General features: G+C 50.0%; 1 protein-coding gene across 1 annotated transcript in view; it reads right to left on the reverse strand.

The window, feature by feature from the left end:
- Positions 1 to 17,880, reverse strand: part of FBLN2 (fibulin 2) — a 75,497-nt gene that overhangs the window by 14,837 nt on the left and 42,780 nt on the right. The window contains exons 4-14 of the mRNA XM_032966475.2: positions 15,485 to 15,614; positions 9,544 to 9,673; positions 8,075 to 8,273; positions 6,544 to 6,723; positions 5,916 to 5,981; positions 4,924 to 5,025; positions 3,331 to 3,468; positions 2,289 to 2,426; positions 1,765 to 1,908; positions 1,399 to 1,527; positions 860 to 985 (exon numbers count right to left, since the gene is read on the reverse strand). Of these exons, the coding sequence (XP_032822366.1) occupies positions 860 to 985; positions 1,399 to 1,527; positions 1,765 to 1,908; positions 2,289 to 2,426; positions 3,331 to 3,468; positions 4,924 to 5,025; positions 5,916 to 5,981; positions 6,544 to 6,723; positions 8,075 to 8,273; positions 9,544 to 9,673; positions 15,485 to 15,614 (1,482 nt within the window). The remainder of the gene's footprint in view (positions 1 to 859; positions 986 to 1,398; positions 1,528 to 1,764; positions 1,909 to 2,288; positions 2,427 to 3,330; positions 3,469 to 4,923; positions 5,026 to 5,915; positions 5,982 to 6,543; positions 6,724 to 8,074; positions 8,274 to 9,543; positions 9,674 to 15,484; positions 15,615 to 17,880) is intronic.

Below are 17,880 nucleotides of genomic sequence, written 5' to 3' on the forward strand. Positions count from 1 at the left end.
AGGCTGGGCTAGGGGTGACTAAGGTTTAATGGCCCAGGGTTAGGTGGCCCGGGCTAGGCTAGGGGTGACTAAGGTTTAATGACCCAGGGTTAGGTGGCCCAGGCTGAGCTAGGGGTGACTAAGGTTTAATGGCCCAGGGTTAGGTGGCCCGCGCTAGGCTAGGGGTGACGAGAGTTTAATGACCCAGGGTTAGGTGGCCCAGGCTGAGCTAGGGGTGACTAAGGTTTAATGGCCCAGGGTTAGGTGGCCCAGGCTGAGCTAGGGGTGACTAGGGTTTAATGGCCCAGGGTTAGGTGGCCCAGGCTGAGCTAGGGGTGACGAGAGTTTAATGACCCAGGGTTAGGTGGCCCAGGCTGAGCTAGGGGTGACTAGGGTTTAATGGCCCAGGGTTAGGTGGCCCGGGCTAGGCTAGGGGTGACTAGGGTTTAATGGCCCAGGGCTAGGTGGCCCAAGCTGAGCTAGGGGTGACTAGGGTTTAATGGCCCAGGGTAAGGTGGCCCGGGCTAGGCTAGGGGTGACTAGGGTTTAATGGCCCAGGGTTAGGTGGCCCAGGCTAAGCTAGGGGTGACTAGGGTTTAATGGCCCAGGGTTAAGTGGCCCAGGCTGAGCTAGGGGTGACTAGGGTTTAATGGCCCAGGGTTAGGTGGCCCAGGCTGAGCTAGGGGTGACTAGGGTTTAATGGCCCAGGGTTAGGTCGTCCGGGCTGGGCTAGGGGTGACTAGGGTTTAATGGCCCAGGGTTAGGTGGCCTAGGCTGAGCTAGGGGTGACTCGGATTTAATGGCCCAGGGTTAGGTCGCCCGGGCTGGGCTAGGATCGATCTGGCAGGGGTTCTTGGCCCCTCGTGGAGAGTGTGCATACCCTCGCAGTTCTTGCCATCGGCCGCCAGCCTGAATCCCTCGCCGCACGAGCACTGGAAGGAGCCCTCGGTGTTCTCGCACGTCTGTGCGCACAGCCGCCCCGGGTACTTCCAGCACTCGTTAACGTCTGATAGGCAAACAAACACAAAGACAAAAATAACCTTTCACAGACTGCTGGGGCATGGGCTGCTAGCGAGCACCTACGAAGGCCAACATGGCACACAAGGGGGTGGGTGTCTCCCCAATGAAAATGTTGACACAGTGCCCCTGGTACTCATTTTAGGCTGAGTTGACCTAGGGGGAGGCCCAGGATCAGTTCAGATATCCATCACCGTTGTTGGCTGTGAGCGGGAACTGAACTCGGGTCAGTGGATACAGGGGCTGGTAGATTATGCTGGCAAGAAGGGTGCCGGTGGTGTGTAGATGCATACCGATGGCTTGCCAGGGACACAGGAGAAATCCTGATGGCTTATGGGTGCATTTGGGAGTCGAGCCGGCAATTGCAGCGGTGCCGGTTGGTATCAACACGGGCGCCCTCACCGACGCAGGCGCGCGTTCGCACGTCGAACTCGTAGCCCGTGCGGCAGTCGCAGCGATAGGTTCCCGGAGCGTTCTGGCAGAACTGGTCTTCGCCGCACGTGTGCACGCCCGTCGAGCACTCATCCACGTCTCCGGAAAGAAGAAAAAACAAAGACAAAAAAAGTGCGCAATTAAAAAAAATTCCGTGGATGCCGATTCTGCAACGCGACCCGATGCACGCTTGTGCTCGGAAGTGTGTGTGCGTGACACTCGGTCACCGTACCCAAGCATCTAGCCCCATGTGTGTGGTGTGCGTGACACACGGTCACCATACCCAGGCATCTAGCCCCGTGCGTGTGTGGTGTGCGTGACACGCGGTCGCCGTACCCACGCATCGGACTCCATCGGGGGAGGCGTGGTATCCGCGCCCACACAGGATGAGCGTCCTCTGGCAGGTGAACGATCCCACCGTGTTGATGCAGTTGAAGCCAGGGCGGCACGGTGCCGAGCCGGATGAGCACTCATCAATGTCTGAAGCAAACGATGGTGACGATGAATAATAATATTAATATTGATGATGATCATTTCCAGCCATTTGTCAATCCACTGCCGGAGGAGGGCCTCCTCAATCATATTTCAGCCGTGGTGGTTCTTTGACCATACTTCACCAAGCGGACCAATCTGGGTTTGGTGAAATGGGATGTCACTCGCAACTGATTTATCAGTCGAGGCCAGGAATCAAACTCAGGTCACCAGGTTCATAGCGCAGTACGCTAACCACTGTGCCACTGTGCCACTGATCCATGATGCTGCTGCTGCTGATGATGATTAGAATATCAATGGTGTTAACAGTTTTGACAATGATGGCAATGATGATGGTGACAACGATGGAACACTGGCGCACTGCTCACCGGCACAGTTGCCCACGAGGTCTTTGGTGAAGCCTTCTCCGCAATGATTTCGAGATCGGCACAGGAAGGAGCCCTGCGTGTTCTGACACTCGGTGCTGGGGTCGCAGCTGTGGCTGCCTGTCAAGCACTCGTCCACATCTGCGACGAGAGCAGCGGCAATGATCGCAATCACTCGCTCAAACTCAATGGCGTAGCTATCGAGGAGTGTGTGCAGGTGGTGCAACTGCCCCGGGGCCCGCAGACAAGAGAGAGGCTCAGGTGCCGGCCTACGAAGAGGAGAACTAGGCAGGGGTGAGTGCAAGTGGTTGGCTGGGGGCACACATTGAAGTCGTTAGTGACCAGGCTAAGACCATTAATTCACTAGAGCAGAAAACCCGATTAAATCGCACTTGGTTCTGGATTCGAACCCAGAATCTCGGCGGTTTCAGCTCAGCGCTCTGACATCTGAGCCACCTGGCCACCTCCACCAAGCATCATCTTAAAACTCTGGTAAAACATCGGTGGCTGCAACAACATTATATGTCTGGATGCCCCATAATCCAGTATATATTTACACATATACACATAACGTGGTTCATGCAAACTGCATCTCAATACACCGCAATGATGCGAGCAGGAAGGCATCAAAAAATGTTCCAAACTCTATGGTCCTATATCTATTAATACTACTTAAAACTATTGAATAATTTATATTTTACCAGGTGAGGCCCACTGAGCTATACACATTTCTTCGAAGTGACCTGGCCACAAAAGATAGCTCAACGATGTGGCTTATCACGTGGAAATTTATAGCAGCCAAACACTCGAAACACGTTTCTAAATGTGGAGGGAAAAACCGGAGGACGCGGATAAAAATCCACGGGACCACGGGGAGAGAGCAACAGGAGTCGTCAGGGTCGGGATTGAACCCACGACTTCCTGTATACCAGGCGAAGGAGTTAAGATCTCGCCACTGTGGCACCAATATCGTCATGTTTGGCCAACTGCATGGGTGAGAAAGAGAAATATAGGAGGCTGTGGCTCCGGCCTCTGGCTTCCGTACCCATGCACTGGTTGTCGAAGCCCATCTGGAAACCGGGAACGCAGGGCACGTCGCGCTCGCACAGGAAGGAGCCCACCGTGTTCACGCAACGCTGGCCAGGAAGGCACGTGTGTGACTCCACCAGGCACTCGTTCACGTCTGGCGAGAGAGAGGAAGGGTGAGGACGTGGCTGAGTGCAAGCACATCTGTTAAAAACAGCATTATAGCTCATCGGATTCCTCCAGTATAAATAAATATTTTGATTCTGTTGCCACCTGTCCTTGCCTTGCCCCTGCCCTCCTACCTCGCCTTTCACTTCTCACCTTCGTCTCCGGTTCCGCCTTCTTACAAAGCGCACGGTCAACCTTCGTTCCCTCGGAGGTCGCTCGGCTTCTGCTCCTGAGGGTCTGGAATTATCTTCCCCTAGAACTCCGTGCGGTTGAGACTCTGCTGCTGCTGCCCTTGTCCAAGTCAAGACGTAAGGGCCCATTTGTTTTCATGCTATTTTTTTCTTCTTCCTGTGAAGCGCCTGCAGATGCGGTTAAATTCAGATGATGCTATATGAATGTAAAATGTACGGTGTGATTGTCCTGGTTTTCCAAAGGATCGTCATCTTGTTGGGGTATCAGCTGTTCTGGGAAATCTGTATTTCTTCCCAGGACATCACATTAAAAGTCCCGGGTTTTGTCAATTGCGTAGGAATGTGCCACTCGAGACGCCGCAATTCCGTGTAGTTCTCCCCTCTCCTGGCAATTGTGAGATACTCTTTTTCTGAACCCGAGTGCACAAAAAAGATAAAGGCAGAGCGTGGCCCGGGGAGTTTAGTGCTGGATACAGCAGCCACGTTTTCAAATGTGATTGATTTGTAACTTTGACCCTTACCTGTGTCTATCGATAGTTCACTGTTAATGTGCCATTCTATCGAGGGACTACTGCTGTGTGTAGTCATGGTGTGGTATGGGTCTGTTATGTTGTTGTTTTTTCTGCCTTGCCCACGATTGATAAACCGGGGTTATATAAAGTATTTATTGTGTATTTTGATTTTAGTGACCTACTTACCTTTGTCTCTATTTTGCATTCCGATCGGGTTTTTTTTTGCATCGTTTGCTGTTGTTACCTGCTTGACCCGCCCATACTGGACAAGTGTGAAAGAGCTTCACAGCTCATCGGATTCCTACCCGTGGCCTAAAGATTCCGATTCGAGATTCTCCGTTTTGTTTTGCCGGCCGCGCGGGGCCTGCCGCACCGCTCAGGGGTAAGAGTTGCACGGGGAATTTAGACTTTCTTACGGCTGACTGCCGATTGGCCGGATGCCAGTCACCGGGGCAGTGCGGGGTTCAGGTTGGGCACGCCACACTGATTAACTCATATTTGTTAGTTTCCTAGCTCAATTTGAGTCCTTTTGTCAGCGCCTCCACCGGCCGCCTTGGAGAGATAGCATCGCGAGCGTGCGCGCGCTCTGAATGGCATCCAAATCAGCCTGCAAAATGCGATTTAATGAGTCGTGTGGACAAAAAAAAATTCAATTGTCGTTCCGTGATCAGAGTGAAGGGGTGCGGGGGATGTGGGGGTGGTCGCCCCTTGGGGTCGGTGTTCGTGGTTGGGAAAGGTCACCTTGGCAGGTGTGTCCGTCCTCTTTGAGCTCGTGGCCCGCGAAGCATGAGCACACGGGGGCTAAGCCCGTGTCGTGGCACTGCTGCGAGCAGGGGCCCCCGCCTGCACGCGACGCCCACGCAAACACACGGAGTGAATGCAAAGACAAAGAACCCGCCGCGGTGGCGAGATGTTAACAACCCCGCCCGATATACAGGAGGTCGTGGGTTCAATCCCAAACCTGATGCTTGTATATTTGGAGTTTGCATGTTATCCCTGTGGTCGCGTGGATTTTTCTCCAGCTCCTCTGGGTTTTCCCTCCACATTTAGAATAAACGTGCGTTTAGACTATTTGGCTGATATCAATGTCCACGTGATAAGCCACTTTGTTGCGCTATCATTTGTGGCCAGGTTGCTTCTGAAAAAGAGCTATATAGCTCAGTGGGCCTTACCTGGTAGAATACAAATAGTTTAGTTTTAACCCCCGCCCCCATAAATAACCTGAACAGATAACTGGTGTAAGTGCTGTTAGCGAGCACCTATGAAGGCCAAACACGAGAGGGTGGGTGGCCAGCACCACGCCCGGCCGCCTTTGTCTCCCCAGCGAGGATTTTTTTCTGTACACACCCGATACTCATTTTAAGGTTGAGTAGATCTAGGGGAGGCCCAATACCAGTTTCTAATAATCGTAACTGGAGAGAACAAGCCCAATGGGATGTTTCCTGCGGAGATGGAGCGATGATATCATTCCCGGGGCAGGACAGAACGTGGATCGTGGCACTGTAGGGTGCTAAAGGAAGCCACTGGTGTGAGGAAACCTTCATCCAGCAGTGGATAAACCCATGGATGACGATGATGATTGTGTGTTCTGAACTACTGGACATCCGTGAAAAAGAGCTGTATAGCTCATCAGATTCCTCCAGTACAAATACATATTCTGAATTGTCTCCCACTGTTATGCAGTGTGAGTGAGTGGAGTTTGTATGTTCTGATTCTGAATGAGGTGTGTGCACCTTGACATCTGTCCACGTGGTTCTGCCCCTGATGCAGCTCCAGTCGGTCCCCCCGATCCTCATTGTCTGCAAAGAGGGGGCCCTCTCAAACGCGAGCACCGGGTATTCTCTCGTCGCACACAACCCACCAAACGCCGATCGTTTGAAAGCTCTCCAAAAACTTCGAAAGCTTTCGTGCACAAGCTCTCCGTCCGTCACCAACGGCGAGACGCTGTGACTCCCTAAAACCTGACCGGATATGAACAAAACCTCTCTGTAGAGTGGCTTTGCTATGAGGGACGTGCCATGTTGAAAACCGGCCAGATTGATCAAAGGGGGATTGGCCTCATACTTGGAAGACACAAACCAGAGTAAAACTAACTATTTGCAAATATGCGAATGGGTTGTGCCCTGACAGCTGCCCGTCGGCTTGCGTTACCAATTAAATAATTCCGAGGGCAAACACACAGTGGATTGCATTACATAACCCACGCATATCCTTAATTGATGAACAATTATTCATAGTAAGGAGGGTGAGGCGGGAAGCAGTGGAGCGGCGGTTCGCACACTTTGCCGTGTGCCAGGGCCGACTGAGTTCGAACCGCAAACCCACCGCCACCGCCCCACCATTCACGACGTCGCGGCTCACCGGGCAAGCAGGAGCGTCCGTCGGCCTGCAGCCGGTGGTGAGGGAAGCAGGCGCAGCGGTACGACCCGGCGGTGTTGACGCAGAGCTGCTGGCACAGCTGCCCCGGGTAGAGCGTGCACTCGTCCAGGTCGTCGGCCGCCCCCGCCCCCGTGTCGCCGAAGCCGGCGCCGCCCGCCGGCGCTGCGACCGCGGAGGGAGAGGAGCGTGCCACCACCGCAGGTTCATCGCGAGGAGCACGACGACCGAGCGCGCTCGCCTCGCTCCGTCGTCGTTGATGAGAGACGTCATTTGCCGGCCGCCGCCAGGGATCGTTTTTAGTTCGTTAAGGTGAAGTCAATTGAACGCTTTCTGCTGGATAATCGCCTCGAGGTGGAGCGCCTCATTAGCGAGCGTGCCCGGTGCGTGGATTGACGGCGCATAGCAAACGCAACGACACGTGTGCACACATTTTACATTCGTAACGGACGGAGAATGCATTTATACGCATTTATATTGAACTTCTTTCGCCCCGTACGTAGCCAACCCTGCTGATCCGAGGTGCGATATACAAAGAAGATCTTAAAATCCCTGCGGTGTGCGAGTGTCGTCACCCAGGAGTGTGTAATGACTCACTGGCCGATTCACAAATACGAAGAAGGCATCACAGCGATACAATCCGATACTCTTCTTGGTTCTTTCGGTAAGGTCACGTAGAATGGATATAAAATAATAAAAATAAAACATAATGAGTCAATGAGTCATTGAAGCGCTGTCGTCCCGACAGTTCTGTTCCTTCACCTGAAGAAGGCTACTTGTGTTGTGGCCGAAACGTCGTGAGAATTTTATATTTTTCTTATGTTTTATTTTTATTATTTTATTTCCATTCTACGTGGTGACTTTACCGAAAGAACCAAGAAGATGAATCCCTGCAGTCACGAAAGCTTTAAATCGAAATTTAATCCGATACACCTGACACAATTATCTGGCCCATAACCACCTCAATGTAAAAGTACAGCTGTTTTGCACTTCATCAGCATCAGCCATACGAAGAAGACTGAAGATCACATCCAGTCAGAAACGCTAATAAGTAAATAAATACGAAGTTAGAGTTTATAAAAACCGCTGCTCTGGTGAATGTAACCCTTTCCCGGTGCAAGAGGTCTGCGAGTGGCAGCGTGGGTCCCATTCACCGCTGAATCTCGAAATGTGCAAGAGGTTAGCGTACATTTGATCGAGGGGGCGCACGGCTCCACTGTTTTTTTTAAAACATTGCACTCACCACAGAGAACTGTAGCGACACGACCGCGCTCTACGCTAGCCGGTGCCAAAACTGTGCCACACGCCCTCCCGCGTGGCCTTTCACGAAAAAACGTCGACGCACGCGTCCGGCAATCGGAACGGGGAAAAGGGTAAAAGTGGCGCCCGCCGGCGGTAAAACGCGAAGGCCGCAATAACCACGGGGGGGGGGGGGGGGAGACGTTGCACCAACTTCGGGGCCACCAACGCTGGCGTGTTTCCCGGGGGTGTTGGCGGACGTCCCGGCGAACCGCACCTTGCGCGTCCGTGGCGGTCTCGGGCTGGCGCGGTCGGCGTGGCCCGGCGCCCTCCCCCGGCGGGGGGATCAGGTTCTGCGCCTCCTCGCAGCAGCCGCGGAACGCGCGGCTGCACGCGTGGCCCAGCGCCGGAACGTCGCCGCAGCCGTGCCCGCGGATGCGGGCGCGCATGCCCAGCGAGCAGCAGTCGCAGCATTGCTGGTGCCCGGGGGGACCGGCGCGATGTGGGGGGGGGGAAGTGGAGGGGACAGAGAAGGCGGACGAACAACGCGGACGGTCAGGGCGCAAGGTTAAAAGGGAGCGGTCAAGCGGCAGCCACGAGCACAGGTGAATGTGCACTGGGCAAGGGCGTGGACGTGTTCGCGTGTCACCCGTTTTTTTAAAGGCGGTGGTGGCTGTGGTGGTGTTGAAGGTGAGCATCGTGCTATAGGCGAAAGCGGTGGAGGTGTCGGTGATGAGGTAAAGGTGGCGGCTGTGGTGGTGATGGTTTAGGCGATAGCGGTAGCACACGAGACGGGGTAAAGATAGTGGTCATGGTGATGTCGGCGACAGTGGTGTTGTTGTTAATGAGGTAAAGGTTGCCGTCACGTTGTCGTGTTGTAGGCGATGAGGTAAAGCTGGTTGCTGTGGTATTGTTGATGAGGTAAAGTTGGTTGCTGTGGTGTTGTTGATGAGGTAAAGTTGGTTGCTATGGTGTTGTTGATGAGGTAAAGCTGGTTGCTGTGGTGTTATTGATGAGGTAAAGCTGGTTGCTGTGGTGTTATTGATGAGGTAAAGCTGGTTGCTGGTGTTGTTGATGAGGTAAAGTTGGTTGCTGTGGTGTTATTGATGAGGTAAAGTTTGTTGCTGTGGTGTTGTTGATGAGGTAAAGCTGGTTGCTGTGGTGTTATTGATGAGGTAAAGTTGGTTGCTGTGGTGTTGTTGATGAGGTAAAGCTGGTTGCTGTGGTGTTATTGATGAGGTAAAGCTGGTTGCTGTGGTGGTATTGATGAGGTAAAGCTGGTTGCTGTGGTGGTATTGATGAGGTAAAGCTGGTTGCTGTGGTGTTGTTGATGAGGTAAAGCTGGTTGCTGTGGTGTTGTTGATGAGGTAAAGCTGGTTGCCGTAGATGCATAGAACTGCCGATGATAGTGCTAGCGTCGCTGCTGAGGTAAAAATTAAGTTGCCCGTGATGCTGTATATACTGTACGTTGAACTTCTTTTTCACCGTACGCAGCCAAAACCGTGCTAATCGGAGGTGCCGGGGCAAAAGGACAACAAACTAAAACACAAAAACGGCAGCTCTAGGCGACGAGGTAAAGCAGCGGTGCCGCTGACCACAGCAGTGGCACAGGCGATGAGGCGAGGTCGCCAGTGCAAAGTGATAAGCGCGGCGTGCCGATGGGGAAAACGTGGCCTCGCCGTTGCGGCGCAGGCGATGGCGGCGCAGGCGACGGGTGTAAAATGACTTTTGGTGACGGCTGCCAACCTTGTAGAGGTTGGCCTCGCACACGTCGTTGGCGAGCGACGCGCAGGTGCCCCCGCCGCGAGCCGCCACCACCCCCGCCTGGCAGTTGGCGTCGTGCAGGAAGGCCGAGCAGCACTGCTCCTGCGCCACCCTGCCTCGCAGGCCGCCACACGAAGATCCCCCACCCGTGAGAGACTTCCAACAGACTGCCGAGGGCAATTTGGCTGTTAGCGTGGTACCTACGAAGGCCGGCCAGGCGTGGTGATGGCTGGCCAGCACCGCGCGCCCTTGGCCGTGCTTGGTCTCCCGAATGCTGATATGTTTCAGCCTTCAACGAGGTAACTCGTTGAAGGCTGAGTCAGCCTAGGGGAGGCCCAGCACCGGTTCAGATATTTTTGGTCACTGAGGTTGGCCGCGAGCGAGGATTAAATGCGGGTGTCGCAGTTGCGCTAACTGCTTCCGCGACCTCGCGGGCCACACACGTACCAGGGCACAAGACGCCTCTTCGCTCAGCTCAGGTCAAGGTGTATTTGTGTAACCAGACGAGAACCCAAGAGGATGTCTCATTTGCAAGAGGGTTACCTTTGGCTATATCGACACCGCGCGACCTGTGGCCCGATCTAGAACATTCGAGCACCAATGAAAACAACAAGTGTAATTTAAAGCGAGTAAGTGGACATGTGGCGCATAGGTCAGAGCGCCAGGCTGACACTGTTGAGATCTTGGGTCCGAATCCAGACAGGTGACTGTAATTTAACCGGGTTCTCAGGTCTGGTGGAGTTGATGGTCTCCTCCCAGTCACCAATGACTGCGAAAAAATATATATCACACTAAATTTGGTGCTGTACTTAATTTGACTAACTTTCATTTTTGAAAGGAAAAAAATATCGATATTGATTTGAAGCTTTCGTGACTGCAGGAATCCATACTCTTTGGTTCTTTCGGTGAAGCCACGTAGGTAGAAAAAATAAAATAAAACAAATAATAATAAAATATCACGACGTTTCGATCGCAACACAAGCGGTCGTCCTCAGGTGGAAAAAAATTACACAGCAGTGGAACTGCTGAAACGTCGTGATATATTATTTTTTGTTTCATTTAATTTTTTTCTACCTACGTGACTTTCCCGAAAAGAACCAAGGAGTATAACAACGTATAAAATTTTACTTTAATGCGACGAACATTACTTTTGGTGGCAGCGCAGATGGGCACGTGCTGCCCCTCTCCCCTCTATATCAAACAGAAGTCACTTGAGCACATTTCAGAGGTCGCGCCGTGATATCTGCTCATGAGGGCCGTTATCTAATCATGGATCTCTGGGAGAGATGTGAATGGAGACTTGATCTCATGACCTGATGCTCGTATCACAATCCAGGATTCTGTAGTTCTCGCCTGCCATGTCCCCTGCCGTTCAACGAACTGCCACAATTCAAGAAGCAACGTTTGTCTTTACTCTTTGGTTCTTTCGGTAAAGTCACGTAGGTGAAAAATAAATTTAAAATATATAAATTAAAAACCAAAAATATGAAAATAAATAAATTGATCACGACGTTTCGATTGCAACACAATCAATCATCATCAGGTGTGACAACCACAGCAAGGAAAATTGTGGTTGTCACACCTGATGATGATTGCTTATGTTGCAATCGAAACGTCGTGATTTATTTATTTCTATTTTTTTATTATTATGTATTTTTTCACCTACGTGACTTTACGGAAAGAACCAAAGAGTATGGACCCTTGCAGTCAAGAAAACTTCAAATCTAGAATGAGCGTTTTTCTTGTTTGTATTAGTATTATCTGGACTGTTCCGTCTCCTCTACACTGACTTCTGCTTTGTTCCGTCAGTATGGTTTGCGCCATGTCAGTTCATCCGTCTCGTTTGTTCCATCTCGTTCTAAAACAACAGTCTAAAGGACAATGTGCAGAACGTTAACACAACTCAGACTACCCAGCAAACACGGGATGGTGGGACATTGGCCCAATATTGGTCCTACGGTTGCAACCATATGCCAACGTTGACACAGCATTGGCATGCTCACTGTGTGATCGACTCTAATACGCACGATGCAATGCCAATGCATGCATTGTGGGCTTGAGGACTGATGTTAATTCGTGAATCAATGATTAATTGCATTGCCAGAGGAGCAATGCCATCAAACAAACACCGGAGTGAGATACAGGAGCCCACACAGCCCATCCATGCGTCTTCTCAACCTGGCCAGAAGATGGTGCTATTGGTCCACAATCAAAGAGCTCCCCACAAACCTAAAACGACGTACTATACACAAGGTACTTCAAAAACATGTTAACACTTATATGGGACTAACGTTGTGAATTGAAAAAGAACGGATAATACACTGTAACATGATAACAAATGTATGTTACTTAGTTTAACACGTAGGGTTTCGCGACCAATATCCATAATAGAGGTTTTTGGGTTAGATCGTGTAAATATATAAATGTGTTGTTAAAACCCGCCACCACCCAGCATAGCCAACTAGTAAGGGTTGTCACGTAAACAGAACGTGGCCAATTCGTCACTAGTACAGCACGCCTGTGTGTTGGAGAGCCAGGCCATAACATTTACAATCTGAGTACGACGTTTCGCCAGTAATTACAACTAGCTTCATCAGGCGACAGCCAGATTTGTGGAGAAGTCTTACTGTTTCGTTCCTTATATAGAGGCGTAGATGTGGTGACCACGCTTCTGCGCTCTTGCACAATGTGGGGAGTGGCGGGGATCACTGAGGCAACGTACATTATGCATGTGCATTATGCGAGCCCTTTGAACTTGTCCTTCCTGTCTATTGTGTTTTTTTAAATAGCCCTACCAACGGTAATCCCTATTGAAGTACGCTGCCCTTTGTAGGCATGCATTTAAATAATGTATTATTTGATGACTCGCTTCGACGCAGCACTAAGGCGGTAGCTATCCAAACGGTTCAAGTTATTTTGATTTCTTTAAATTTCGATAAATTATCGAATTAGTCTTGGCCAGTAGTAGCTAGTTTTGCACAAAACTTCAACATTATCAAAATCAATAGAGTGTCCTTATTGGCACGCGTGTTCTGCTACTGCTGACAGTTGTATTTTGGATAAGTAAATATGTTTCTGATGTTCTTTTAGTCTCGTGCTGATCATTCGTCCTGTTTGCCCAACATAACATTTACCACACCTGCAGTTAATCCTGTACACACCTTCTGTTGATAGCTTCGATAATACATATTTTGTACCAGACATTTTTTTCTGTATTTAATGTACTGTGCCAAATCTGACTAGGATGTTTTGTTTTTCCAAAGATCTGGCTAGTTTATCAGTTATTCCCGCAATGTACGGTATTTTGATCGTTTTCATTACTTGGGCAGTTTCAATGCTCTTGTTATTTATTGGGTTTTGGTATTCAATACCCTGTTGATTAGTGCATTATTGATTTGTGCATCATTGTAACCATTCATTTTCAGCGCTTCTTTAACATGATGAATGTGCTGTACTAGTGACAAATTGGCATGTTCTGTTTACGTGACAACCCTTACTAGTTGTCGGGTGGTGGCGGGTTTTAACAACACATTTATATATTTATGCGATCTAACCCAAAACCCTCTATTATGGAGTCTCCACTTGTTGGCAATCGTTGTCAACACGTGGCCTGGAATCTTCTCCAGGTGCACTCCAGAGCCCGGAGGCAGCAGCACATGTCACGTGATATTGTTGGAAATTCTCGGAAGTGTTTTTTGAAGCACCCTGCATATAAAAGTGAGCTTCGCTAATTTTCAGAGGGGAGCCACTTTCACCAATAAGACATCAATGACAGATGCGGATACCTGCTGCACAAAATGTGACATTTTAAACTCTCCAGGAGTGTGCGACTGTGGTCACCCAGGACAGACCGTATAACGACGCAATACCCGATCCACAATGCGGTTATCTGGCTCGACCAACCTGAACGTGAAATTGTAGTGGTTGCTCTGCATCTACGTGAGCCGTACAAAATAAGAAGCACGCGAGGGCCGCCACACATTTGAAACCATTGGGGTTTGACAGCATGATGGGGTGTTTTCACATTGCGTATTTGTCGGGGGCCGCACTAAAGGCCATCAGGGGCCGTCAGTGGCCCGTGGGCCTTGCAATGAAGAACACTGATATATATATACTTCACTCCGTAATGATAATCAAAAACAATACTCGTTTACAGCACTTTGTCAAAACAGTACGCTTCTTGGTGAAGGTCTCCTCACGCTGTGTTAGTCATGGACGGTTGATTGTGTGACCATACTTCAGCAAGCTGATCAGTGTGAGTCGGGTCAATCGGGCATCCAGGTCCGGCTCAGATATCACTCACCAATGATGATAGCCCTAACTGGGAATCGAACTCAAGAAGCCGGGTTCCAAAGCGCAGCATGCTAAACGCTGTACCACCACTCCTTCATTCTGTATGCCGAGTCTAATTCAAGTGAGCTAAGCAGTGAGTTGAATGTTTTTTTATTGTCTACAGATGTCTAGCTACAGCGTGTAACGTTTTAATAACATACTGTACAGTATACATAAGCCTGCTATAAAGCAGCAGGCTCTACTGCCCACGTGAATGTAATACATTGGCATTGGATGCTTCATACAGCAGTGCTTTTGGCCCTAATGTAGTGGCATGGCGTGGTTGGCATGGGGCCCTGGGCACAAGCAATGAAATGGGCCCCTGTCCAATGTGAACCCCTTCTTCATAGCCCAGCACCTGAGCCGCTTTGGCCATTGGGACCCGGTGCAGTTGCACCGCCTGCACAAATGATAGCGAGGCCACTGTCCCTAACACTCAGGACATTGGGCATTTGCACTTTTTTCTCAGCTTTGTTTTAATTTTCTTTGGCTCCAAATTAATCCCGGACACGGTGTCTAGAAACGTCGGTGTTTATTGACGATTCGCACGGCAGTTGCAGACGTTACCGGAAGGAGACGCTGCTACCGACGAGACGTCGCATTCAAACCCAAGAAGATCTCAGCAGTGTAAGCTCAGCGTCTCTCTGATCCCCCTAAGCTACCCGGCCAGCTCCTGGATGTTGTGAGGTTTTTTTTCTTGGCCCTCATACATCGGGGTGTTGTCTTCGTGGCTGCCGGCTCCGTGTGTCTGTGTACGTACGAACCCGGCGTCCCGAATTCTAATCCCGCTCACGGCCAACACCAGTGTGACGATTATCTGAACCGGTCCTGGGCTCCCCCTAGGTCTACTAAGCCTCAAATGAGTACCTGGTGTGGTGTGTAAACATCGCCACAGGGGAGACAAAGACGGTTGGGCGTGGTGTTGGCCACCCACCCCGTCGTGTGCTGTGCCGGCCTTCATAGGTGCTACTCGCTAACATCACTTGGCCCAACAGTCTGTTCAGGCTATACAGGGGATCGTTGTCTTTGTGCCACTCTGCTCTTCATTTCCATCGGGTATCGTGTTTTTTTTGGCCGACGATGAAACTGGTGCAACCTTATCCTCCTCTCTGTGTCTGGTCAGGGCGATCGCTTCTTGCGGTGCTGCTGTTTCCTCCCTCGAGGCCTTCTTTAAACCATCGTCGCCGCAGCACGCGTTTACTGCCGTGCGTTCATTTAATTTCTTGGTAAGGTGGTGGCAATGAGGGGCGTGTGGTCTGTGCGCGGTGGAGTTCTCTGCGCCTGCCGCTGCTAGGGGGGTGTGTGTTAAACTTCTTTTCCACCGTACATAGCCAACCGTGGCTAATCTGAGGTGCGGGGGAAGGACAACAAATTAAACACAAAAAGCAGTTCTAAACAAATGACTTTTCAATCTAGATTTAAAAGTGCATAGCTCCAGTGGCTTCCGAATATCGGAAGGAAGAGCGTCCCAGACGGCTATAGAAGCGCATCTGAAAGCGCGCAATGTAGTGACCGTATTTTTGGGGGGCTGGCGGTGGTGGTGAGAGATGAGACAGAAGTGGTGGGGGGGGGGGGGGGAGTGATGCTGCACCTGCAGTCGTCTGCCCCCTGTTCCCCGGACATGGGGATGTTCCCGCAGCGACCCGTCTCGGCTGCCCATTGCTGCCCCGCCGCGCAGCAGCTGTGGATGAGCTCCTCCGGTGAGGATACTGGCAACACCGCTGCAAGCAAACACACATACACGTGTGGGAACACTGTCATATGAGTAAACTCATGCAGCTATAATAACCACGATGCTTATTTACCCAGGAAGGCCACACTAAGTCTGGGAACTGGATGAAATGAAAATACAAACTCCGCGCAGAGAGGTGCCAGAGTCAAGAATCTAAACCAGACCCTTCTTGCTGTGAGGCACAACAAGTGTTACCACTGCGACAACCCGCACTCGTTTAAAGTTAGGGAACAAACATTTACATGAACTCAACACATTCGCCAAGAACCTGGCCCTAAATATGAAAATAAACATATCATAGGTGACGTTTCAGAGAATATCCCCTCTTTATAAGGCTGTGGCCCTTCCCATTTCTGGTTGTTATTTGTGTATGTGCACCACTGCCAAAGCAGGATCGTGCCGCGGTGGCGAGATGTTAACTCCCTCGCCTGGTATGCAAGAGGTTGTGGGTTAGATCCCGACTCTTGACGCTTGTATATTTGGAATTTGCATGTCTCTATCCCCGTGGTCACGTGGATTTTTCGCCAGGTCCTCTGGTTTTTCACTCCACATTTAGAAACATCCATTTCAAGTATTTGGCTGCTGTAAATTTCCACATAAGCGACTTCGTTCAGCTATCATTTGTGGCCAGGTTGCTTCCAAAAATAGCTATATAGCTCAATGGGCTTTACCTAGTAAAATAAAAAATATTTTCGTTTAGTTTTTCATTTTTGCACCGTGGTTCGAATCCAGGCAGCTCCCCATTATGAAACTGCGTTCTTGAGTGGAGTGAGTTTAAGATCTCTGCCCGGTGACCAATGACTGCACAACACAAAAAAACCTACCATATTAAATCTAATTCAGCTGAATTCCTAGCCCTGAGAATTAAAAACATCGCTCGGGATGTCAAAATGTGACGAACATTACTCTCCATGCCAGGGCGGGTGGGAAATTGTCGCTTCCTGCTGCTATGTAGAACAGAGGTCACTTGAAACGGGATGTCAGAAGTACGTGTGTTCTTGCTGTGGTTGTCACACCTGATGATGATTACTTGTGTTGCGATCGAAACGTCGTGATCTATTATTTTTCTACCTACGTGACTATACCAAAAGAACCAAAGAGTATGTCAGAAGTAGTTTTGAGATATTCTACCGCTCCGCGAGGGATGTGAATTTATTTTGCGTTTGATGACAAGATGTAGCACAATCATAGTACATTTCAATTGGGAGGGGGGGGGGATAAAGAGGAGGGTGGCTCTTGTCTGACAAACAAGACCTGTAAAAGAACACACGTTTGTAATTATTATGTTTAGGCTTGTTTACCCAGAAGGTCCTCACCGAGTCTCAAGATTCCTTCACAGGAGAGTCCTGATAAGTGTTTGCAGCAGTAGGTGACGATGTTGCTCAGCGTGCAATCTCAATTGAGTGATTTTTTCAGGAAATCTTTTCGGCACTGGGATATTTTGGTCAATACCGGTGACATTGTATGGTGTTTTTTTTCCATGGAAGAAACCGGTGAGCCCGGAGGAAACTCGCGCAGAGCAGGGGGAGAGAGCACGCAAGCTCCACACAGAAAAGGCACCCGAGTCGGGAATCAAACCTAGGCCCCTTTATCCTGCAAAGTGTTATCACTTCATAAAAATGTTGTCGTTAATTTGACATTAAACAAAAATCAACCACCTTCAATATGAACACTATCTTATCACGCACAAAACAACACAGGGAAGGAGCAGAAGTGATTTCTCCACTCTGATGGTTGTGACAGGGAAAGTCACTTATGGTGCCCCTTTCTGAATACTCCACACTCATATTTCAGGCCCCTCTACTCCACAATGGAAGAGATAAATATGCAGCGGGCTAACACTGCCTCCGCCATCCTTCATAGCGGAAGGTTCACTGCTTGAAATGTCAGCCGGCTGACTGTATTTTTTGTGGGGTTGCAAGGCAGTGTTAATATTAAAGGAAATTATTTTTGTCGCGATCATATACCACTGCCAATGCAGGAGTTTTTTTTTAAGTGACATCATCTTACAATTGCTTTGGAATGTACAAGTTTTACCAATCGGGTTTCGGCACTATCTCATAAATTGGCTAAGATTACTGCCTGGTGGGAGGGCTAAAGGAGTGAATGTCTATTTTAGCAAATGATGCCCTTAAAAGTTACGAATGTTGTGAAGAAGGGACATTTCCTAAAACTTCGCCTGTTACATTATTGTTCCTTTTAGGGCCACAGTGTTATTGATTGTGGTGTTGAGTTTTTGTTATTTGTGCTTATGC

The sequence above is a fragment of the Petromyzon marinus genome, chromosome 36 (genome assembly GCF_048934315.1).
Source record: "Petromyzon marinus isolate PM22_M1 ecotype Great Lakes invasive population chromosome 36, UKy_Petmar_22M1.pri1.0, whole genome shotgun sequence".
Lineage (NCBI taxonomy): Eukaryota > Metazoa > Chordata > Hyperoartia > Petromyzontiformes > Petromyzontidae > Petromyzon > Petromyzon marinus.